The sequence below is a fragment of the Bombus bifarius genome, unplaced genomic scaffold, assembly GCF_011952205.1.
Source record: "Bombus bifarius isolate JDL3187 unplaced genomic scaffold, Bbif_JDL3187 scf7180000008274, whole genome shotgun sequence".
NCBI lineage: Eukaryota > Metazoa > Arthropoda > Insecta > Hymenoptera > Apidae > Bombus > Bombus bifarius.
This window is the reverse complement of record NW_022884558.1, coordinates 265,445-289,135: the sequence shown is the minus strand read 5'-3', so window position 1 is coordinate 289,135 and position 23,691 is coordinate 265,445. Positions and strand designations below refer to the sequence as shown.

Sequence of the window (23,691 nt, the reverse complement as noted above, 5' to 3'; positions counted from 1 at the left end):
ACATAACTATAGATAAATTATTGTACAACGAAGATTATACTGTGATTTACAGAACACACATAGAGAAATTTATGTTTATACATGTACAAAAATGACAGGTAGGAAATGAGCAACATTAAAGTAAATATCAAAATTATATATTTATATTATATATTCTTATCATCACTATATGTATTTATTTATATTTACATATAAGTAAATAAGTTATTTTTTTTTTGCTTCTAAATATTAACATAGAATTAAAGATTCTGTGATACAGTGTCACAAAAATGTTCATTGTTTAAATTTTTCTAATGTTTTATTCTTAAATTTTCGTTTGCATCTGATGTATTGTCAATATGTCGTGACGATTCCGTCAATATTTTTGAAATTAAAACCATTAAATTGTCTCTAAATGGTTGAACTAACTGTAGCTTATCTTGGTAACCATTTTTACCTTCATATTTAATTATAAAATGCACGATATCCCACAACATACTTCGAAGTTGTAATAGCATGTCCGCGATTCTGGAAAAAGACAATGTATAAAATAAAAGATAAGTTAGTCATGTAAAAAATATAGATAGAAATACGAACTCGGGTTTACACGTCAAATTTAAATTCTTTATGTTATTTATCCTAATACAAATTTGTTCTTCTTCGGTGGAAACATTGTTTTGTATCTGTAAGAAAAATAGCATTTAGCATTGTATAAACATATATTAACGGTTATATTCAAAAACATACCTTTTCACACTCAACATCAGCTTCACTGAATAATAGGACCGATAATGGTGATATCATACTAGTATCAGAAACTACACAAGAATATCTTTTAACAAACTCCATCTTATTGATGTAAGTCAAAAGCTCACTTGGCCATGTTGTTCTATTGTAATTTACACTCCCATTATTAATTTTAACGACTTCGTTAGCCCTAAAAAGCAGAAAACTATATAAATTTTAGCCCTTTCTTGTATATTATAATTATATGTATTTTTAAAAAATATATTAACTCAGTCATTAATATGTTTGCTTTGTTTGTAAAAGATCTTTTTTTATATCCATAAACATTTCTTTTTATCAAATGATTCGTAGCAGCAAATAAGATCGCTCGAATCAATTCATTATTACCAGAATATGCATTCAAATATTTAAAATTAGATGTCTCTGAAACCATTCCACTGCTTACAAGTTCATTTACATATGTCGAAAACAGCTCTACGAATAAACAATAGTTATTCCTAATATTAAATATTATTTTTCCTCACATATATGTATAACAGACTTACTTTGTGTCACATCAAAGATTTTTTTAAACTCAATTCGATCAGCATTCTGCATGGCAGCAGATAACGAGTTATTATCACTGTACTTCATATGTTGAACATATTTTAATATACCAATATGATCACTTGTTTCGTGAAATTCCAACATTTTTTCTTTCAAAACTCTAGAGGGACTTGATATTTCATTTAACGAAAGAGTAGGTCCATTAAAAGAAGAAAATGTAGTAATTATTGATAACACAGGATTAAAACACCTAAAAAAATAAACTGAAATATACAACAAGAACTTTTTAAAAATATAAACATAAATATGTAGTATAAAATATATGGAAAAATAAGAATATCTTCTAGCAACAATGTAAATTTTTACATACTGCAAAACGCAGGAAAGTACTGCAGCTTTACTTAAATTCGGATGCAACGAAATATACGAAACACGTTCGCCCAAACTTGTAAAATTTTCATCCTTATCGAGAAAGCCAGAAATTTTCAAATTATTTACAGCAGAAATTATTGAACTAATATTCGGTGGATCAATCATATTATTAAAGAAATCCAATGCTTTCTTATCAGATAATGTTTTACTAATAATAATTGCTTCTTCCAATGGAATTTTTAATATCTCCGGTCTCGGATATAGATCTAATTCATTATATTGTTTTCGAGTAATTAAGTGATAACTTTCACCAGATTTTACACGTCCAGCTCTTCCTTTCCTAAATATTAATAAAAATATATTTTAATCTTTTCTTTCTTTGAAAATAAAATCACAACGTTGCATAAAATAAAAATTACCTCTGACAAATACTAGCTTGTGATATTAGACTAAAATCTAAACTGGATAGAAGCTTCTGTTTATTCCATCTTACTTCTCTCTTAACAGCAGTATCTATAACATATTTTATATCTTGGATGGTAATACCAGTTTCAGCTATATCTGTAGCTAAAATAATCTTTGTAATATTATCAGGAGCTGGTCTGAAAATCTTTTGCTGGTCATTATTTGAAACTTTAGAATGAAGTGGTAATATTAATAAATTACTAATTTTATATTGGAGCATGTTATATAACTCCTTAATTTCTTTCCAACCGGGGAGAAAACATAAAATAGCTCCAGGTGGTTTATCTTTAATAATCCATTGTATTAGATGCACTATGTTATTGAAAGGAATTTCTATTTTCATAGGAGTATCCTGATTTGATGAGTTCTTATTTAAAAAATCAATATCATCCAAAAAATGCATTTTTACATGATGTAATTCTCCAGGGACATCAATAACTGTGGTGGAAAAATATTGTTGGAATACATCTGTGTTTATACTTGCAGACATAACTATAAGTTTTACATGTGGATTGTGTTCCAACATATCTTTAAATAACATTAGCAACATATCTGTTTGTAGACTTCTTTCATGAGCTTCATCTATAATTACGTGTGATACTCCTTTTAATGTAGGATTATGTCTTAATTTTTGCAGGAGTATGCCAGTTGTGCAATATAAAATTGAGCCACTTGTTCTTGGCGTTTTATTATCAAAACGAACATGATAACCTATTTTATCGCCTATTTTTTCATCCCTTTCAAACGCAACACGTTCAGTCAAAGAAATAGCTGATATTCTACGAGGTTCTGACACAACTATATTACATTCATGTGTATTATTTTGTTTTATGTATTTATCCAGTATGAACTGTGGAACCTGGGTACTTTTGCCACAACCAGTGTCTCCTTTAATTATCAAAACCTGGTTATTTTCTAAAGCATTAAGTATTTTTTCCCTGAAAGAAGTTTTTAAGCAATAAATAATTTGATAATAAATGTTATGTATAGATATATAAATACATACTTATAATTAATAATAGGCAAATGTGTTATGTCTTCATATCTTCTTATTTTTACATTCCTTATTGAATGATTACTATGCATTTCAGCAAAATCATCATCTAATGAAAGATTATCTTCCGATTCTTTTTCCGAACTGTCTTCATTAAGTTCAGTAGCACATGGTATTGTTATTATAGATTTTACTTCCTACAAATAATCATAATAAACAAATTAAGATATTTATAAGTATTAAACAAACACTTCTGTTACTTATAAACCTTACATTATTAAAAGTATCAATCAAAGATTGTATTTTACTTGTGAACTCTGGTGAAAGATTAATATTAACAGATTGTTGAGATTCACAAAAACTGCGTTTACTTTCATTATCATATAATATAGGTTTAAAATCTTCAATTTTCCCATTCATATATAGCCAATCTAAACACATTAATGCTGCATCATGTGCAGCTTTCTTTTTGTTTGATGCTATATTGCAAAAGGATGCTTCATAAGGCCATGTGACATCAATGGTACACTTCATTTTATTAATTTTCCCTTTTATTACTGAATATGTATATGATATGCATAACTTATTGAATTCTCTATATACAGCTCTATAGATAAGGTCAAGATTTTGCTTAGGATATGGATGAATTTTTTCAAGACCTGAAATTTGAAATGAAAATATTATTGAAACTTAATTTTATATAATATCTGTACAACATACATTTGTATATTATTCATTAATTAAAGGAAATTGATATTATTTTATCATACTTACTTGTTTTCCTAATTGCAAAATCGTTAAAATTCGGTACATTTGTATCTTGCTCTTTCTGTTTCTATTATGATAATTTTGCTGTTAGTGTGTTTATATACTATACTACACTACATTTTAAAAAAAGAAATAGTATGCTACATATTTAATTATACAATTTCTATTTCATATTATGATTACATGTTTCATATTATAATTATGTTATATTTACCTGCATAGAGTTATTTACTTCTCTGAGATTATTTTTATCGATATTGAACTTCAATCAAAAAATAAAATGAGATTAGATCTTACTGATTTGCATCCCTCGTAAAATCAAATTTTGATTAATTACTTACATTATAAAATGTATCAGATTGGGGTTTAATTTCTGATTCCCTTTTATAACATCGATAAAATGTTTGATAGTTATAAAACTTTCTTAAATGTGATCTATACATTTTGTTTGTACAATAAAATATTAAACTGTTCAACAAAAATATTTTGGATCATTATTTTTATATGCTTGGTTAAAGTCATATATTATAAATTACTTACTGGCTACATAAAGATTTTCTTGAATTAAGCATGATTTCAGATAAAATCACTTTCCTAAGTTTAATAACAATTTTTATACAATACTGGTATTTGTGGCAATACAATATAACCTAATATAACAGAATTTAAAAAGTTAAATTCATCATCTAATATACTTATAAGTATATATATTTGTAAGTTACATTTACAATATGATTTCATATATTTCAGTTTTATCTTTTTGTTTTATTAAATAAGTATTTAGGATTTATGTAAATATTTTAAAAAATCGTAATTTTGCAATTCATATACAATGCAAATTCATTGCAATTCACACTTGAATTATACTTGTAAAAATTCAGGAAACTGTATGAGATATGTATGTATTATAAATATACTTGAAGTATATCGTATAATTCGTATATGAGTTTCGCGTCTACATAATACGTGCTTTTAGATAAACGCCACGTCTATGATGATACCGACTGAAACTCGTTTACCGGTTAGTTAAGAGTGTTAAACGACAATCAACAGTGAGCTGAAAGAAATTCTTACGTGAAAAATATGATTAGTCGTAGTTCAATTATATTGCTATGGAATATTGTGTTACTTTTCGGATTAAATATCCAATCTTTCGCTACTGCCAGCACCATTGATCCCGATTTGAATTTTAAGAACGTGGAAAAACATATTGATCTGCAATCTCAATTAACAAAAATTACAACTAGACTTATATTAGAAAATGGAAGTAAAGATCGACACATGCGAAATTTCCTTTTTTCACTGGAACCTGAACAAAAAAGTAGTCTTAGTTACATAGCAGCTTATAGAGAACCTGTGCGAGTTGAATTAAAGCTAACCAAAGTGAAGGTAAATGCTTATCCAGATGAAACTTTCTATCAAATTGAATTAAAAGACCCATTGTCTCCTGGAAGAACTATGTCTGTTGAAATTGAATGGATATTAGCTCATGAACTTATACCTCATCCTAAAGAGATCACACAAAAAGAAAAACAATTAGTAAAATATATAGGAAATATTTATCTTTATGCACCATATAGCATAATGAAACAAACAACCACTGTATCTTTACCATCACGTAATATTGAAAGCTACACTAAATTTAAACCTGTTTCGCAGAGTGATTCATTTATCACATATGGTCCATATGAGAAACTTTCTCCATTTTCTTATGAAGAATTAAACATACACTTTGAAAATAACAATAAATTCCTCACAGTTACCAGACTTGAAAGGAATATTGAAATATCACACTGGGGTAATATAGCAGTAGAAGAACATATTGACTTATTACATACTGGAGCATTACTAAAAGGCTCATTTTCACGATATGAATTTGCCAGAGAACCAAAATCATGGGAAGCTAGTATTCAAAGTTTCGATACCATTTTACCTGCAGCTGCCTCTGATATTTATTATAGAGATGAAATTGGTAACATTTCAACATCACATACTCGTATTAAAAAGGATTCAGTAGAACTAAATCTTCGCCCAAGATTTCCACTGTTTGGTGGTTGGAAAACTAAATATATAGTTGGATATAATGTACCTAGCTATGAGTATTTATTCCATTCTGGAGATCTATATACTTTAGAAATGAGATTGTTGGATCATGTTTTTGATGATATGGTTGTAGATGAATTAATTGTAAAGATTATCTTACCAGAAGGTTCCAAAAATATTGAATTAAGCCTTCCATATTCTGCAACACGTTTGCCAGATTCTCTTTATTACACATACTTAGACACTACTGGTCGTCCAGTAATTTCTGTTACTAAGAAGAATTTAGTTGAGAATCATATTCAGAATTTTAAACTAAAATATACATTTCCACGTATATTGATGTTACAAGAACCATTGCTTGTAGCTGCAGCTTTATATTTACTATTTTTATTAGTAATTACTTATGTAAGACTTGATTTTTCAATTGACAAAGATGAAGTTTCAGAAAGTAAATTAAGAATTGCTGGGCAGTGTGAAAAGATCTTAGCTGCACAAGATCGTAGAGTAACTTCTTACAATGAACTAGATGATCAGTTAGCATATCTTAAAGCCAACAAAGATGCTAATGCATTTCTATCTGTAGTAAAAGGTATTAATCAAGAATATAAGAGTGCAACCAGTTCTATTACTGAAATTGCACAACGCTTGAAAGGAGAATCAGGAGATGTATATGATCGTATTCAAGAATTACAGAAATATGATAGAACTTTAAAAGAACTTTATAATCAACAACAAGCATTGTATGTAGACAAATTAGTACCAGGCAAGATAGGACGTCAACAATTTGTAGAAGCAGAAGCAGCTGTTACAAAGAAAAAAGAAGAATGTGTTGAGAAAATAAACTCTATCATAAAATCACTACAGTAATAACATATTCCTAAATACTTTCAGTTAAAAAAATATTTGAGAACAAGAGACTCAATAAAAATAATTTAAATAATAGGTTATAATAATAAGTTGAAAGAACGTTTCCTTTACAATGAATTAAAATTTGTAATAAAAAAATTGTAATAAACAATTTGTAATAAATATATATTATAAATTATACATTTTATATTTTTATTATCCATTTGGTTATGATATAATAATGACGCATATTTTAAGTCGCTACTTCGAAGTAGAGAATTTATATTTGTAATTCTTTATAAAGGATTACAGAGACACAATATATGGAAGTATGTAGTATACTATAAGTACAAAATACATATACTTGCTATGCTGAAATGAGGATAGGAAATAATATAAAGTACGTCCAATGAAAATTAAATTGATTTTCACAAAATATAATTGTAGTTAAATTCATTGCATGTACAATAAATGACAAAAAAATATAATTTCTATTTTCATGGCATGTCAAATATCCACTCATATGTTAGTATGTATACAACGCCGGTTAAATAAGACACCTGCTAACCTTTCAGACAGCATCGTGTTTGAGAAAACTGTCATTTCACTGATAGGTTGAATGCTCGGTAGTAGAATGAGTAATTTAAGAAAATTTATAGGTAATTAAATTCTTTATTCAGTAATCGTATTAACATTTTAATAATCGACGTTTATGCATAAACTACAGTGTATCTTTGTGTTTTTTTTAAGATATTTATAAAAAGGTTATACTTTAACAAATAATATATTCTACCGTTGTTAATTTTAATGCAGACATCGGGGCCAATTTGACAGATCCTATGTATCAAGGAATTTATCATGGATCACAAAAACATCTACCAGATTTGGATAAAGTTTTAGAACGAAGTTGGAATAATAATATTTCAAAAATTATAATCACTGCCGGTAATATAGAAGAAAGCAAAAAGGCTCTTGAAATAGCACGAACAGATGGTGAGATGCTTTTGTATAAATAATGAAAACATAATATTAATTAAGTATAACTTGGTGTACTGTCGCGTCTCTCTATCACAGGCAGCTATATTTTATAATTTTCAAATTCTATTTTTTATGTAGAGATATTAATGTTTTACAAAAAGTACAATGATTTTGGTACAATTAACATTTTATGCACCTTACAGGCTTTCAACTGTGAGGGTAAAGACTTATTGTTATAATGTACAGCTACTGTTTATTTCTTATTGTTAGACTGAAATACAATCATTGCATATGAAGAAACCAGTGAAAGAGAGATGCAATGGTGTTGTGATTCTATTCTCTAACTACAACAACAAAATGCATGTCAATGGAAATACCTAGGTACATATTATATTATTATTTTTTCTCTTTTATTGAATTTATTCATATATTGACTGTTACGTATATTTCAGAGCGACTATTTTCTACAGTTGGCTGTCATCCGACACGTTGTAATGAATTTGAAGAAAGTGGCAACCCAGAAGCATATCTCAAATCATTATCGGATCTAGCTGCAGACAATAAAGATAAAGTTGTTGCTATTGGTGAAATGGGACTAGATTATGATAGGCTGCAATTTTGCTCCAAAGATATTCAAAAGAAATATTTTGAAATGCAATTATCTTTATGTTCCACTTTAAAGTTACCAATGTTTCTACATTGCCGTAATGCTAGTGAAGATTTTGTAAGAATTTTAAGAAAACATAAAGATACATTAACAGCTGGTGTTGTACACTCTTTTGATGGTAACCCAGAAGAAGCTAATTCCATTTTACAAATGGGGTTGTATATTGGTATCAATGGATGGTATGTTAAATAAGTAACATATTTATTTTATATCAAATAATTAACACATGATGTTATTTATAGCTCTCTAAAAACAGAAGAAAACCTTTTCGCTGTTACAACTATACCATCAGATAAATTGATGATAGAAACTGATTGTCCATGGTGTGAGATAAGGCCTACACATGCTTCTGCAAAAGATGTTATTACTCATTTTCCATCCATTAAAAAGGAAAAGTGGCAATCTGATAAAATGGTTAAAGGAAGAAACGAACCATGTACCATAGTGTAAATATATTGATCAATTTTTAAACTAAAATTTGCAATTATTATGATATAATTATGATTAAATTGTATTTACATTGCATACTTGTTAAAAAACAAAAAGATTTTAATTATGGAATGAAATATATATTATTATTTGATTTCTCTTTACAGCCAAATTTTGGAAGTACTTGCACGAATTAGAGACGAAGAAGAGGAATATTTATGCAACCAAATATATAAAAATACAATGAAAGTCTTTTTTCCTCATGAACTTTAACACAGTAATTCAAACTGAAACATTAACTTCATAATCAGTGTGCGTTTTAGTATTGCACGCTCATACATATAATCAGGGAAAAATGCTGTGAAATTATATAAAAAAAATAAACATAATTTCTACTAAAATCATTTCTGAAAAGGAAGGAAATGAAATACATTTTTACACGCATAGTTCTATGGATGTGACGAGTATCACATTCCACTGATCTCTTTCCATATAAAACTTTAATATTTGTTTCTCCTTTTTTGTTAAATTTATCATTGTCACTATAATCATCACCATTAGAGTTGCATGATTAGCGCTATTATATAATTATAATAATAATTATATTACTATACATATATTTATCAACATTATTCTGTATGTCCTATGAATATTATTATTATTATTATTATTGCTGTATCCAATGACATTAAGTTAATATTTTACATGTACTATAAAATCAACAATAATCTATAATAATCTAGCTTTATTTTTGTAAAAAAAAGATAATACCAAAAAGTAATTTTATTTAATACATTGTCCGATTTATAAATCAACTTGTTATTATATTATTATTCAACACCATATTAGAAACATTAAATGAAAATATATTAATGAATATACAAATATGAGGTTTTAAGTTTGGTACTACATACATATAGTGTAGTCTATATATTACTTTAATAATTATTTTGACAATAGTAACTTAAAAAAGAAACTGACATTTTCATTAAATTTATGGATCTTAATATCATACTTAATGGTATGATACATTTTTCAAATATCACAGGTAAAATGGCCGTCACAATATATTTGGAAATGTATAATATCAAGTTTGGAATTGTAGAACTAAATGCAGAGGTATGAAAGGAGATTTTTTTGATCACCGAAAAAATCGGTATGCAACTTTTAATAAATTTCATTCATGGAACTTTAGAAAGTGTTTGCACCTTTTCATACACCCAATCATAAGTTTGACTCGCTAATGTCTGTGTGGTGTCAATAGCTTTTGAGGCATAATTTTGCAAATTTTCTGGGCTTAATTTTCCACTAAAAACATAATATTATAAAGTATAACTCTTCATACTTCAAAAACTTTTTATGTACTTACACAAAGACATTATGTTCTAGCCATTGAAGTGTTGCAGTTGAGCGTTCATTCAACTTCTCCACACATAAATTTGAGTAAAGTTTTACATATTCTAAACCTTGATTACTTCGTAATTTAATTTCATCCAACATTCCTGGGACATAATACTCTATCTATAAAGCAAGCAAAGTATTTACTTACAGTATCTACAACTTATATATTGAAATCATTAAGACTTACTATTTGTACAATCAGTGGACCATTTCTTCCAATATATTCTGCAATATTACCATAAACTTTAAGAGAAAGATGCTTCATTAAAAGATAAGCATCTCCTGCTAATTTAATATAAGGTTTACATGTTTCAACAATTGTTTTATAATGTTCTGGTGAAGTATCTTCTATAAATTCAAGTGCTTTAGTGGAATATTCTTGCACTACAATCCATGACTGTTGTCCATAGGCAACTAATCCAGTTCTTTTTAAAAACTTATTTACTAAAAAGTTATATTATAAATATAAAAATTAATATACTTAAATAATATTTCAAACAGACTGAATATTTCTTTTTTTGTATATATATGTATGTATATTGTGTGTGTGTGTGTATATATATATATATATATATATTTACCTTTAAAATCATCATGTTTGTATATGTCATAAGCAAGGATGGCACTAATAAAAAGTAATAACAAAATAATTCCCTTTTTCCAGGAATATTTCTTATTAGCAGAAGCTGTCATTTTCAGTAACAAAGCCTGTAATAAAAGTGTAATAGAACAATGTATTACATGTTAATTTATTTACCATTTAACATAACGAGTCTAAAGGTCAATATCAATTATCAAAAGAGCAATCTTATTACAGATGTATATATGTAAATGAATTTAATTTCTGAATACGTACTTTTTATTCACAGAGTTGATGAAGAAATGAAAATATTTTCTAAATTATTTATTCTAAAATATTGTCTGTAATATGTATCTTTGTACAAAAAGGAATGACGCGATGAATGATGTTAATGTCGTCAGTAGCGATGCTGAAGGGACAATATGCGATCGATAGTCCCCTTCCGACAAAACAAACGTACCTAACCTACACTATATTTAAAATTCAGATTTCTCAAAATCATTCAAATATTACACTCACGATTTTTCAAAATAAAAACAAGCTCAAATGCAAATTTTGCAGGTTATTGCTGGAAAATTATACCGGTATTTAAACGTCTTTCCTCACTCACAAACAGGCAATTAGTCTACACGCGATTTATACGTTACGTAGTATTCCGCTGACACTCATGCTTTGCGCATATACGTGTGTATAATACAATAATCAAATGTTACATGGATTATTTCCATATTTCAAGACATTTGTCACATACAATGCGTATAAAACATTCCAATTTCGGCAAAAAGTATTATTTTTATATAAATATTAAATATATTTATTTAATACAAAAACAAATATTTAAATTTACCTTGCATATCTTACTACAATTATTAGCAAGACCTTCATCTTTGCCCTTTTTCCACCTTTCATTAATTGTCTGAAATTCTATACATGTTTCTTTTAAACATTTTGTTTCTAATGTTATGTGCAAATCATGCCATTTAGCATCTAAAAAAAATTAAATGAAATTAAATTTAATAAATCCATTATATATATATATATCAACTATAAAGTTAAATCACTATTCTTACCAATATACATTAAAATCAAATGAGATTGATATAAATTTTTGGCATAAACAGACCTCCACACAAAGAAACAAAATGGATCTGTAGCCAAACAAGTCACAAGTGCTTTGATTAATTCATCCCTATAGTTTGTATCTACCTTCTGTGTAACTTTTGTAATTAACAATTCAAACAGCTTCACATAACTTATATTCTTATTTTTAAACAATATTGACTAAAAAGAATAAAAAAAAATTATGTCTATTTCATACTAAAATGGTGTTTTGTATTAATATAACACTCAAATACCCACTCTTAATTTTTCAATGCTGTTATTGATCTCCCCGCTTACAGAAACAGGAATATTAAACTTCCCAGAATATGTATCTTCTACAATGTCAAGATAAAGTTCTGGTTTAAGATCATAACAGATGTCATGCCCAAATACAAGATCATTCAAAATTTGTGCTACATAACTACAGTAACTCTTTGTCTCTAACATAGGAGACATTACTTCATGCCATACTTTCAAACCCACAATTAAGTTTTTTCTACCAGCTTGTGAAATTGCCCACAATAAAGAAAGACCAATATTTTTTCTATTTTGATAGGAATTTTTTACACGGATCAATTTAGAAATGTTAGCAATTGTCATTTCAGGATTAATACGTGCTAGAAGTTGTAAAAATATTTTATGACCCACAGCAGGTGATCCCTTAACCATATCAGTAGCCATTGTAGTAAGAGTATTTTCATAAAAAAGTTGGGCTGTTTGTTTGCCTGCCATATCAATTGCCTTTTCTAATATGGAAGAAATTGTTTTAGGTACTATACTTAAAGGATAGTCTTTAGGCTTCCCAGAAAAGACTGCATCTTCTTTATCAACAGGTATTTTTATATTAAGGAAGGCAGCAAGATCTTTTAACCAAATTAATGGAGCTTCAGGAAATTTAGTTTGACTACTAGTAAAAATATTTCGAAGCTCTTCTGCATTAATCTGTTGGAAATGATATTTCAATATCAATAAACTTATCTGTAAATTATACATAAAGAACATTTTTTAAAAGTATATATATATATATATATATATATACCACATTTAATGCATCTTTTATAGACTTTGGGGGTTTTTCCTTTGGTTCTTGCTTCTTTTTCTCAGACTGCTGCTGTTTCTGCTGTTTCTTCTTTTCTTCATTCTCTTTCATTTTATTTTCTTTCTCCTTTGACGGCTTTTTATTTTCCTTGTTATTATCCAAATTATCATATAATGTTTTTACTTGACTTAAGGGAACTGAAAAAAGATAAGTTCTAAACTAACATACTTTCATCTGTATAATGCAATAAACATATTTTCATCTAGAAACTTTATTTTTGAATGTATATATAAAGCAAATTTTACAATAACATTTTATTTGAATAAAAGTGTTTATAAACTTTAAGAATTTTTATTAGTAGTAGTATATAAAAGTAATAACAATTTTATACAAAGTTGAGTAGAGACACTTACGAAAATCTTCCACTTTTGGTACATTTTCGATAAATTTCTTTTTTTCTACTTTTGTAAGTTTATTGATCTTGCCATTGCTTTTGTCTTTCTTATTTCTTCCAACTATTTCCCATCCACCAGACGACATAATGCTATAAATGCAATAAACAAATGGACAGCTAATAATGCTATTAAAAGGTACTGAAGTGTTTGTTGGCAGTTGGCAGTTATGTTGCTGTCCGTATATCGTAGGTACGTGGTCGCGCATGCGTAGAAAGTTGCCACGCGCTACTCTTTCATGAAATAACTTTCTTAGTCCTTTTATAGATAGGTAATTAATAATAACATGTAATATCTACATTATCATGACATTTATTATAAGTAATAGAAATAATTATGAAATATCCAATTTATTATCAACTAGCAAATAACTAGTTAGAAACTAACTCAGTTAGAAATTTCTTACTTTCACTTTATAATAAATGTTGATATTATATTTACAAATATATACAATTTAGCGTTTTATATATTTAATTATGTAAAAACTGTAACGTGTTCCTGCTATTCGAAAAGAAAGAAATCAAAGAGTTCTTTCTTAAAACACAATATTTCTCATTTAATTAAATACACAAAATTACAATGTTTACATGAAATAATACTTTTAAAAGATATTATTACAGTAAATTACATATAACTAAAAAATAAATATACAATTTTATAAAGTTAATTTTTTTTACGTCGTCAATGAATCATAAACAAAATTTAATTTTCATATCAGTCCTGTTTCAAGAAAAAGTAAAATAAATAAGAACAAATTATATGATGTGACATAGATATGTAGTATGAATATGGTCAGACTCTATTCTTTGGTATGATAGTATGCAATACATGCTACAGAGATTCGTACTATAGTTATGTCGTCTCTAACGCTTATAATCTGTGTTATTCGTTGTATGGTATAATCATATTTTATATGTGCTATAATGCGACAATGCAAGAGGGAATATCATGTTGTAAATATGTTCAAATTAACTATTATTTGATTGAATAAAGATAATGTAATAATACAAAATACTATTTGACTGAAACATATATTATATATCCTCTAATAATCAAAAAATAATGATAATCAAAGAGTCTTACTAATTTCTTTAACCTTGATAAATTGACATCCTGTGAAAAATTGTTGCTCGAGACTGTTTGCTAACAAAAATGCATTTTAAAAATGAATATCGTAGATCCATAGATGAATACAAACCTGCTGTACCGATAAAAAGAAAAATGAGCCTTTATTGGATCTTAGTAATCTTAAGAATCATATTAACTCTTATTCCTCAAACAGGATACATTCATCCTGACGAATATTTTCAATCTATCGAAGTCATATCTGGTAAGTACAATGATATTATTGTCTAGGAATAACATGATTAATTTATATGTTTATATGTTAATTTATAATATAAACAAATTATGGGGGGAATTTATATTTTGTAGGGGATTATTTTGACATTGATGTCAACAAACCGTGGGAATTTAATTCAACGTTTCCCGTAAGAACTGTTTTAATACCACAAATCATAGTTGGTATGCCATATTCAATTTTGAAGAGACTTTCGAAATATACAGTTTTTTATTTGGGTATATCATTGAAATCGCCATATTTTCTTATATCATCTCCACGTTTGTTAGTGTGTGGCTTATCTTTTATATCAGATTATTGTTTGTATAAAATCTGTTACATATATGGTCAAAATTACAAAATAAGACTGATCATTTATGCCAGTTCCTATGTTATGCTTGTTTATGCCACTCATACATTATCAAATACTATTGAACTGGTGTTAACAGCTTTATTATTATATTATACATCATATTCTATGGCATATTCAGAAAAGGTACTAACATATGTACTATTATGATAAGAATTTATAGACTGGTTCATAAAGTGTAATATTTATCATTTTAGGTAGTTGTTCAAAGTGATTATCTATCAGATAAATATAATGAAGCAAAAACTGGTATAGAAAGAGTAAAATACTACAAACTTAAAACTACATTGCCGCCACATTCTTTAAATCATTGTATAAAAATTGCAACAGTTACTGTGATTGGTATATTCAATAGACCAACATTCATTGCATTTGCCTTTGCTCCTATATTCTTTTGGCTACAGAGAGGTTTAGGTTCAAAAACTGTAGGTTTTGGAGACTTTCATGTTCGAATATTCACCTTCATTGCCTGTGGAATACCTACCACTGTTTTCTTTATTTTAGTTGATAGCTTTTATTTTGGTTATTTAACAATGGCAGAGATAGGTAATCTTGACATTAGCATGAATAACTTTGTGGTAACACCACTGAATTTTCTCAGATACAATTCAAATACTAAAAACCTACAGGATCATGGCTTACATCCTCATTATTTACATTTGATAGTAAATGTACCCCTTTTATATAATGTTCTTGGAGTTATTGGCCTTTGTACATTTGGAAAACTATTATACAGGTAAATATCTCAATAGTATTGTTTACAATCAATATTACACAAAAAGTTAATAAATCGAAATAATTAGGACAATTGTCATTTACAGTGGTTTAAAAGCACAATGGTTAAATTTGCCACGAATACAAAGTGTTGTTGGTTTAATGACAACATCTTTTATTACACCTATCATATTATTATCAATATTTCCTCATCAAGAGCCTAGGTTTATTATACCAATATTGTTACCTTTAACTTTTTTGTATGCACCAAATATAAGTCAAACATCAGGAGTTGACACTATCGCACGTATTGCAGAAAATGATGAGTCCTCAAATGCATTTACAACAAAAAATAAGTTGAATAAACTACAGATTTTTTGGTTTATATGTAATATTGTATTAACGTTCTTCTATGGATTTGCTCATCAAGGTGGAGTTTTACCCTTATCATCTCATATAGCAACTGAATTAAAAGCAAAACCAGATCTTACGCATATACATTTATTTACATCTCACACTTATTCTGTACCAACAGCACTTTTACATTTAAGAAATACCAAAAAGACATATGTAAGTAGTGCAAATCATAAGTATAAATTAATAAAAGATTTTTATCTTTATGAACAAGGATCAAAATCTTTAAGAGATGTATGTAATGTTATTGCTTCGAAACTTCGTGAATGTGAATATAAGTATGTCACCAAGAAGGTACCATATAGATTGTATTATGCTCTTCCTGCTACAGATTTGGAAGAGTTTATTTTTATTCAAAATAGTATAAATTTATTCAATTATCATATTGCACATAAATTTTATCCGCACATTACAGTTGAAAAATTACCGTTTTCAAAAGCCGTTAAAAATATTACGCGTTTAACAAATCTAACCACATTTTCAGTGAATAGATTGACTGAAATTATGGATAACATACTTGAGGTTTTTCAACAGTTTCAATTGTTATTAATACGAATTGAGTATTTAGTAGATAATAAATATAAAAATATACATATATCATGAAAGGAATTATTATAATTCATAATTACAATATTTTAAATTAATCGTTAAATTAACGTAATACGTATTTATTTACCATTTAGTCAATATAATAAGTACATTTGTTACTATAATAAGAAAAAATATATGATTACTTCATATAATATGAAAACATATTTGTAATTCTTAACAGTAAAGCAATATTATACTTAAAACTTACATTAAACAACTCGTAAGATTATCCTAAATTAGGATCCATATAAGATATTTAAAATATGCATTATTAAAATTTTTAAAAATAAAAGTAAATATATGTACAAAAATTATTTAAACTAAATAATGTTGTAATATTAAAATCAATATGTGTTACATTACAATCTACAATTTCACTTTCAATAAAATTATTTAGTTCCATCTTGAATATACTACTTATTCAATGATTATTATCCTGCATAGAAAAATTTATTTATTTATTTAAACATGATACGGAAATTAAAATGTGTATTTTATAGATTTACAAATATTATAAAATACACAGTGTTAATTATAAATTTTTCTTAAATACATGTTTATTTCAATTATCATTTATATTTCATATGTCCATGGTAATTCCTCATTAAATTTACTTTGATGTGCAGCATTGCGCGCGGCAAATAATTGCTATAAACATTATCAAACGTATTGTACAGACAAAATTATAGTAAAATGAATATCTTCAAAAAAATTTATTATAACTTACCACATTATCTATGTATGCCTCACATTTGTAACACCAAACTGATAAATCACTGAAACTTAGGGCCAATGGATGTTCCATTTCTTCAGCGTGTATTAAACCATGTTGATTAATACTACGAGCACAGTGAACAGTATAACACTGTAAACAGATCCAGTTTTCAACATTGCTTTCACATTCTATACATGGTGAATATATATCAATTCCAGAAACTGGTACATCCTTGACACTATCCAAATGTGGACATTCTCGTAAAGGTATCACTGCAAACATGTCTCCATCCACTAATGCCTGTAAAATTGAAAATAAATTCCAATTGTAAAAATCACAATTCATCTTAAATAAATATTTATAATGTCAAAATTTAAATATTAATTACTTGCGAATTTTCCAACAAATAATCATGTAAACTTTTATTTCCAGTCATTTGCGCACTTGCTCTTTCGCCTTGTTCACCACTACTACCAGCAGCAAAATTGGTAATATTTTCATCAGAATGTCCTTCTTCTTCATCCTGATTCATGCATTTCTTTGTATACTTGGAACCTATAAAAATAATCCTATACAATAATCCTATAAAACATGACTACACATATATTTTTAACCTACCATACCTTCGTCATTATAAGAAGTATTAATTGTCGTATGTGTACGTCGCTCATGTACAGATTTAAGAAACTCTTGTAATTTCTCACAATCTTCTTGTGAGGCCACTTTATTTATCAGCTTCCAAGTTGTAAGATTCTTCTGCCTAGTTTGCATTTTTTCTGTTTCTATTTCTTCCAATGCTATCTTAGATTCTGAATGCTTTAATATTTCTTCACTGTCTATAACACGTTCATTTGTCTTTATATGTGGAACTTTGGGCTTAGGAAGTACTCTCTCTTTCGGTAAAGATAAATTAAATACTAAATGCGCCCAATATTGTTTTTGTGTTTTTATAACATTATTTATAGTGTGAATAGCGCTCGTGCATGGAGTTTGTCCATTCTCTAATATCGGTAAAGGATCACCAAGCAAAGATTTTGTGCAAATAGCCATTGCATGCGCGACTGAATTAATATTGTAACCTCCTTCAAGACTAAGAATAATACGACCATTAGCTAAAGAAGATAGCCAATGTGTTAAGTGTCCGTACATTTCTGGTGTCACGAAACAACCTTAAAAAAAAAATATTTAAGTTAAATTTATTATTTTAATTATAATATTTAAATATCTAAATTTTTCTCAGTTGTAAAAGACATAAAATTGCATATATACCTCCTAGAGGATCCCCAATACATGCATCAAAACCCGCAGAAACTAAGACTAATTCCGGATTAAACTGATAAGCAATTGGCATTATTATCTGTTGAAATGCTGCTATATATTCTGCATCGCCCATTCCTTTCTATATAACACATAAATAATATATGATGATAAATTTGCTTTAAGTAACTTATTCTATAGCATATTTTTTAAAATCAACCTTATTCCATGGAATGTTAACAGTGAAACCTTCTCCTGATAGAGAACCGACATAAGAGTAATTTGCTCGTTTAGAATTTGGAAAAAAATTGCCATTATCATAACGATGGACAGACATATACAAAATTTTAGGGTCTTCCTCAAAGATGGATTGAGTTCCATTACCATGATGTATATCCCAATCTACTATCAATACTCTGAAAAATTATATTATTCTTTGTACTAAGATTGTACGTTATTAACCATTTGAGTCGAAGCAGCGCGATCGCGCTGTTTAGATTTTGTGTCGAAATGTCCCAGTACATTTGAACGCTACGGACGATTGACGGTATTTTCTATTTCATTGTTATCTTCCCAATAATTTTTATTGAACAAAACTTGAAGTATTTATAAGCTAATAATACGCATATATAATAATATAGATGTATTTCATAAAATAACAAATATGACGAGCGCTATTGCACCGCTTATTTCTCTTCGCAATCGATTAAGACAAGCGCTATCTGGCTGTTCGGAATTTTTCGACTCTGTTTTTTCAAAGATCTCTGGGACTCAAACGGTTAAAAGAAAATTAATTATAATACCTTTTTACATGATGAAATTCTACCGCATATCTAGCTGCTACAGCAATATTGTTAAAGATACAAAAACCACATGCTGTATTCTCTGCAGCATGATGGCCTGGAGGCCTAACAATAGCAATACCGGATTGACTTTCTCCATTTAATACGCTATCAACTACTTGTAATAATGATCCAGTTGATATACAGGCACTTGTCCAGGTTTCAGGATGCAAATAAACCGAATTATAAGTTTCTGCCTGCCTTTTTAGCTCTTTTGGTTTTAAGTTTTCTGTATCTTTTATTGAATCTATATATTCTTTTGAATGGACTAATATTAATTCTTCTCTTGTTGCACTTCGTCCCTTTAAAATAATCAACGAACAAAATGTAATATTTCAAATAAAAAATTTAGTGTTAATAAAAGAGATTTAATAATGCAAAGTGAATACATGAACATACCTGTTGCACATAACATCGATCAAGTAAATTGCACTCTTGATATTTTTTATAAATAATATTAATACGATGTGGTTTTTCTGGATGATTATCATTAGACATATCACAATGTTTTAACATTCTATCATCATAAACAATGCACACTTTGTTAGGTGCTTTAGATAAATTAGTAACTAAAGAAAAAATTAAATTTATATAATTTGTTGTTATATATAGGATTAATTATTATTAACTATTAAACTTGATATTTACACTGTATTAATGTATTTAACTGCTTTTCTATCATTTCGATAACTTCTTTATTTTGAGTTGGGTAGCAATTTCGAGTCTCATACACTTCAGGCTTAATATCAGTTCCTCTAAAATAAATATATAAATGGTATTTTTATATAATAATTAAATACAATAAAATTCTTGTTAAAATTAGTTTAATTTCTTACTTGAATGTAACTACCGGTAAATATTGATTAGTACTTCCTTCTTTATTATTTGTTGTACTATTAATACTGTATGTATCTTGGTATTGATAGCATTTCCAATATGGTTTATGTGCATAAATTGTATTTAAAATGGTATCACGTACGCTAAAATCATGTTAAATATAAACGTAATTAATGAATTGCATATGTCATACTAAGAATTCTCAGGTTTACCTTATTGAAGGTAATGTAAGAGTTTCTAACATAGGGCATGGATCACCTAACAAAGTACGTAGTGTTAATGCTGCACTTTCTGCTAATGATTTTAAACAATAACCACCCTGTAACGAGAAATATAATGAAAGCATATTTGAAAGCTATAAATATGCAATAAAAATTTAATCACAAAATGAAAATATATTTTATACCTCCAATATAACAGCAACTTTCCCACAGGCTAAACTCAATAATGATGATAGTAAATGAGCATAACATGCAGGTGTTAGTAACATTTCACCCTGGATATCATAAAATGAAAACATTGAAATTATTATCTATAATTTATTGATATATATAACAACATTAAATTTATTATATATATCAACCTTTTTGTCTCCAATCACGGAATCAAATCCAGCTGAGACAATCACAAGATCTGAATTAAACTAAGATAAAAAAAAAGTTAACAAGTAATATTTATTATTTTACCTCAGGACAGCCCAACGCTGCATCATATCCAGCTGATACTATTATAAGATCAGGTTGAAACTAGAATAATTAAAATTGGCTTATTTTATATAAATCACATTGAGAATTATATTGATATTTTATACAATATATTTGCATTAATATTACATTATTTGGATTATTATAAATTGCAATAATATACTACCTCATAGGCCATTGGCAATAAAACTTGTTGAAATATGGCTAAATAATCAGCATTGGTCATGCCAGTTTTATTAAGTGGCACATTAAAATTATATCCTTCTCCTAAACCATCTCCAACAAAATGGAAATTAGATTCTCTAAGATTTGGCCAAAATTCTCCATTTTCATAACGGTGAATTGAAAAATAAATTACTCTGTACAGAATTTCCAAGTAATACAAAAATTATTCAAAAACATTTAAAGAAAGTTCGAAAGTATTTACACACCGTGGGTCATTATAGAACATTTGCTGAGTAGCTTGTCCATGGTGTATATCCCAATCAACAATCAAAATTTTACTAGCTAAATTGCTACTTAAAACTTTTTCAGCAGCAATTGCGACATTATTGAAGAAACAATATCCACAATATTCTGATTTCATTGCATGATGTCCTGGTGGCCTGAAATATTTTAAGAAATAAAAAAATATAACTTTCAATTATATTATTATTATTTATTCATTTATGTATCAATCAAGCATTACTACATTACCTTATAATGGCCATACCATTCTGAATTTCTTCTTTGCAAATGCTTTCCACTAAATTTATTGTTGAACCCACAGCTAACAAAGATAATTGATAAGTAGACTAGAACAATTTTAAATAAATCAATATTTAAATCTAACATTTTGATCTTATATTTAAAATAAGTACATACAGGATGTATATAAATGGCATCATATGTTGATGATAATAATTCTAAACTATCTACATCTGTACATTTATCAGTAGCCTTCAAAATATCTATCTGTTCTTGGCTGTGCTTCATTAGTATTTCATCCTCTGAGGCTTGTCTTGGTGTAATGAATTTACATCTATTTATTAAACCTAACTCCTCACATCTCTGCATAACTCTTATCAACCTAGCAGGACATTCTGGATAACTTGGATCCCAAAGGCATTTATGTTCTGTCATAGAACGATCAAATACAATGCCAGTTTCCTTCCTTTTTATATTATATGCATCAATAGCTTTTTGATATATATCATGTACAAAAACATTGTTAGATTTCTTTCTTTGTAATACACGTTGTGTTGCTTCATGTTTAGCTGCTATTAAAGCAGCAGATGGACGAACCTGATTAAATTACACAATTAGTATCAATTATTATTTTTTCATAAATTTATACTTACATTAAACATTTTTGCAGAATTTTTGGCACTTTTCTTATCTGTCACAGACATAGTATTTTTAATATTTCTATTATTTATCTTCTCTGAATTTTCTATAGCTTTTATTAACTCGATTTCACTGTCTGCTAATTGTTTAACAGCAGAGTATAAATTTTTGCAGATTACAGAATCAGACTGACAGGATCAATTTTATACATGTAATACAAAAAAATAGATGAAAAATAAGTTAATTTTACAAGAATGTATATTGTAGAATAAAACATAGAATAGATCTTTAATTCTGTGTCAAAAGAAGCCTTAATTGCACAATGACATTGTTACTTAAAAATAAAATGAATTTATAGAAAAAATTCAAAGTGATTGAATTTCAATTATAAGTATTATCGCATATATAAATAACACTGATAAATACGAAGAGAAATAATATAATTAAAAACACTACACACGCGATAAAATCTAATGCAAGGATATTTATTTACTAAATTACAAAAATTGTGAAGAAACTAAATGTTGTCAATTTATATATGGATGACGTTATGAGACATATAGCTTAGTATAGACTTGTATAGACTTGCATAGCTATTTGTTTACCCCTTCCACTTCAGCGTATTGTGGCGCACAAAATCCTATCATGTTTGTTTCACTCAAATAATCAACGATAACGAATATATATGATTAAGAAAATTTATCCTCTCACCATTTGTGTTTTTAAGTAACCCCAAAATTTTCAGTAAAGAAGCACTTTAATAGATAATTTCTACAAACGAGTCATGCTCAAAAGAGAAACTTTAGACTTTTGTCAATCAAATCAGATTTATTTTATATGAATCAAATATCTTCATTGTGAAAATGCAGTTGCCCCGACTTTTTTCATTTTTCACTTTCAATTTTATTCTTATACGTACAATTCCAATAAAGACCATTCGAGTTATAGGCGACAATTGAAATTACAGTGATGCCATCATTTAGTCCAAGATAGAATCACGAATTTTGAAAATAAACGAAATCCACATCTGTCGAGTCCAGTTCACACCTAAACATGCATGCAGATATACTGCACCGGTTCGAAGCTGTTCAGTCTTCTGATTGGTCGTCATAACATATTAATGATATTTATAAAATTTTTAGAGATAAAGGAAAGAAAATATTGAGAAGAAAGCG

The 23,691-nt window shown here is 27.7% G+C and overlaps 6 protein-coding genes across 8 annotated transcripts; 3 read left to right on the top strand and 3 right to left on the bottom strand.

Annotated features, from left to right (window-relative positions):
- Positions 1 to 222: 222 nt before the first annotated feature.
- On the bottom strand, positions 223 to 4,572 carry LOC117212078 (ATP-dependent RNA helicase DHX30-like). The gene is made up of 13 exons (XM_033456558.1): positions 4,412 to 4,572; positions 4,213 to 4,339; positions 4,086 to 4,133; positions 3,878 to 3,938; positions 3,377 to 3,762; positions 3,116 to 3,300; positions 2,064 to 3,047; positions 1,643 to 1,984; positions 1,272 to 1,522; positions 996 to 1,200; positions 727 to 916; positions 577 to 662; positions 223 to 507 (listed from the first exon to the last, which is right to left on the bottom strand). The coding sequence occupies exons 1-13, from the start codon at positions 4,441 to 4,443 to the stop codon at positions 291 to 293; spliced, it is 3,114 nt and encodes a 1,037-aa protein (XP_033312449.1). The 5' UTR covers positions 4,444 to 4,572; the 3' UTR covers positions 223 to 290.
- Positions 4,573 to 4,827: 255 nt separating this feature from the next.
- LOC117212063 (dolichyl-diphosphooligosaccharide--protein glycosyltransferase subunit 1) lies at positions 4,828 to 6,827 on the top strand. Its single transcript, XM_033456526.1, has one exon. It carries the CDS (start codon positions 4,955 to 4,957, stop codon positions 6,779 to 6,781), a length of 1,827 nt encoding a protein of 608 aa, XP_033312417.1. The 5' UTR covers positions 4,828 to 4,954; the 3' UTR covers positions 6,782 to 6,827.
- A 369-nt stretch (positions 6,828 to 7,196) lies between these two features.
- Positions 7,197 to 9,214, top strand: LOC117212064 (putative deoxyribonuclease TATDN1). The gene is made up of 5 exons (XM_033456527.1): positions 7,197 to 7,419; positions 7,574 to 7,753; positions 8,191 to 8,584; positions 8,648 to 8,851; positions 9,002 to 9,214. Exons 1-5 carry the CDS (start codon positions 7,380 to 7,382, stop codon positions 9,105 to 9,107), a joined length of 924 nt encoding a protein of 307 aa, XP_033312418.1. The 5' UTR covers positions 7,197 to 7,379; the 3' UTR covers positions 9,108 to 9,214.
- Positions 9,215 to 9,726: 512 nt separating this feature from the next.
- LOC117212062 (transmembrane protein 214-A) lies at positions 9,727 to 13,589 on the bottom strand. Its single transcript, XM_033456525.1, has 9 exons — positions 13,369 to 13,589; positions 12,956 to 13,152; positions 12,175 to 12,858; positions 11,886 to 12,096; positions 11,663 to 11,802; positions 10,817 to 10,943; positions 10,423 to 10,679; positions 10,204 to 10,355; positions 9,727 to 10,142 (listed from the first exon to the last, which is right to left on the bottom strand). The coding sequence occupies exons 1-9, from the start codon at positions 13,493 to 13,495 to the stop codon at positions 10,016 to 10,018; spliced, it is 2,022 nt and encodes a 673-aa protein (XP_033312416.1). The 5' UTR covers positions 13,496 to 13,589; the 3' UTR covers positions 9,727 to 10,015.
- A 692-nt stretch (positions 13,590 to 14,281) lies between these two features.
- Positions 14,282 to 17,244, top strand: LOC117212109 (GPI mannosyltransferase 4). Of its 2 annotated transcripts, none has more exons than XM_033456618.1 (4): positions 14,282 to 14,737; positions 14,842 to 14,897; positions 15,314 to 15,852; positions 15,938 to 17,244. In XM_033456618.1, the coding sequence occupies exons 1-4, from the start codon at positions 14,560 to 14,562 to the stop codon at positions 16,845 to 16,847; spliced, it is 1,683 nt and encodes a 560-aa protein (XP_033312509.1). In that variant the 5' UTR covers positions 14,282 to 14,559; the 3' UTR covers positions 16,848 to 17,244. The 2 variants fall into 2 exon arrangements, with proteins under 2 accessions (XP_033312509.1, XP_033312508.1); XM_033456617.1 differs by having other exon boundaries at positions 14,283 to 14,737; positions 14,842 to 15,242.
- LOC117212108 (histone deacetylase 6) lies at positions 17,168 to 23,558 on the bottom strand. 2 transcript variants are annotated; one of them, XM_033456616.1, is made up of 20 exons: positions 23,228 to 23,558; positions 22,531 to 22,704; positions 22,055 to 22,474; positions 21,887 to 21,984; positions 21,622 to 21,795; positions 21,357 to 21,549; positions 21,173 to 21,232; positions 20,893 to 20,982; positions 20,699 to 20,805; positions 20,486 to 20,629; positions 20,298 to 20,404; positions 20,049 to 20,218; positions 19,611 to 19,951; positions 19,028 to 19,223; positions 18,820 to 18,949; positions 18,174 to 18,719; positions 17,939 to 18,105; positions 17,563 to 17,850; positions 17,406 to 17,483; positions 17,168 to 17,271 (listed from the first exon to the last, which is right to left on the bottom strand). In XM_033456616.1, exons 1-19 carry the CDS (start codon positions 23,228 to 23,230, stop codon positions 17,409 to 17,411), a joined length of 3,483 nt encoding a protein of 1,160 aa, XP_033312507.1. In that variant the 5' UTR covers positions 23,231 to 23,558; the 3' UTR covers positions 17,168 to 17,271; positions 17,406 to 17,408. The 2 variants fall into 2 exon arrangements, with proteins under 2 accessions (XP_033312507.1, XP_033312506.1); XM_033456615.1 differs by lacking the exon at positions 17,168 to 17,271 and having other exon boundaries at positions 17,364 to 17,483.
- Between the last annotated feature and the right edge of the window lie 133 nt (positions 23,559 to 23,691).

Coding starts and splice junctions, on each gene's coding strand:
- LOC117212062 (XM_033456525.1), bottom strand. CDS start 13,495: ATGTCGTCTGGTGGATGGGAAATAGTTGGAAGAAATAAGAAAGACAAA. Junction 13,153..13,368: donor ACCAAAAGTGGAAGATTTTC/GTAAGTGTCTCT, acceptor ATCTTTTTTCAG/TTCCCTTAAGTCAAGTAAAA. Junction 10,356..10,422: donor GTCCACTGATTGTACAAATA/GTAAGTCTTAAT, acceptor CTTGCTTTATAG/ATAGAGTATTATGTCCCAGG.
- LOC117212109 (XM_033456617.1), top strand. CDS start 14,560: ATGCATTTTAAAAATGAATATCGTAGATCCATAGATGAATACAAACCT. Junction 14,738..14,841: donor ATCTATCGAAGTCATATCTG/GTAAGTACAATG, acceptor TATATTTTGTAG/GGGATTATTTTGACATTGAT. Junction 15,243..15,313: donor CTATGGCATATTCAGAAAAG/GTACTAACATAT, acceptor TTATCATTTTAG/GTAGTTGTTCAAAGTGATTA.
- LOC117212063 (XM_033456526.1), top strand. CDS start 4,955: ATGATTAGTCGTAGTTCAATTATATTGCTATGGAATATTGTGTTACTT.
- LOC117212064 (XM_033456527.1), top strand. CDS start 7,380: ATGCTCGGTAGTAGAATGAGTAATTTAAGAAAATTTATAG. Junction 7,754..8,190: donor TGAAATAGCACGAACAGATG/GTGAGATGCTTT, acceptor CGTATATTTCAG/AGCGACTATTTTCTACAGTT. Junction 8,585..8,647: donor TATATTGGTATCAATGGATG/GTATGTTAAATA, acceptor TGTTATTTATAG/CTCTCTAAAAACAGAAGAAA.
- LOC117212078 (XM_033456558.1), bottom strand. CDS start 4,443: ATGCTTAATTCAAGAAAATCTTTATGTAGCCA. Junction 4,134..4,212: donor AATCTGATACATTTTATAAT/GTAAGTAATTAA, acceptor TTTTGATTGAAG/TTCAATATCGATAAAAATAA. Junction 3,301..3,376: donor TGATTGATACTTTTAATAAT/GTAAGGTTTATA, acceptor GATTATTTGTAG/GAAGTAAAATCTATAATAAC.
- LOC117212108 (XM_033456616.1), bottom strand. Junction 19,952..20,048: donor ATCGATGTTATGTGCAACAG/GTATGTTCATGT, acceptor ATTATTTTAAAG/GGACGAAGTGCAACAAGAGA. Junction 17,851..17,938: donor ATTTGTTGGAAAATTCGCAA/GTAATTAATATT, acceptor TCAATTTTACAG/GCATTAGTGGATGGAGACAT.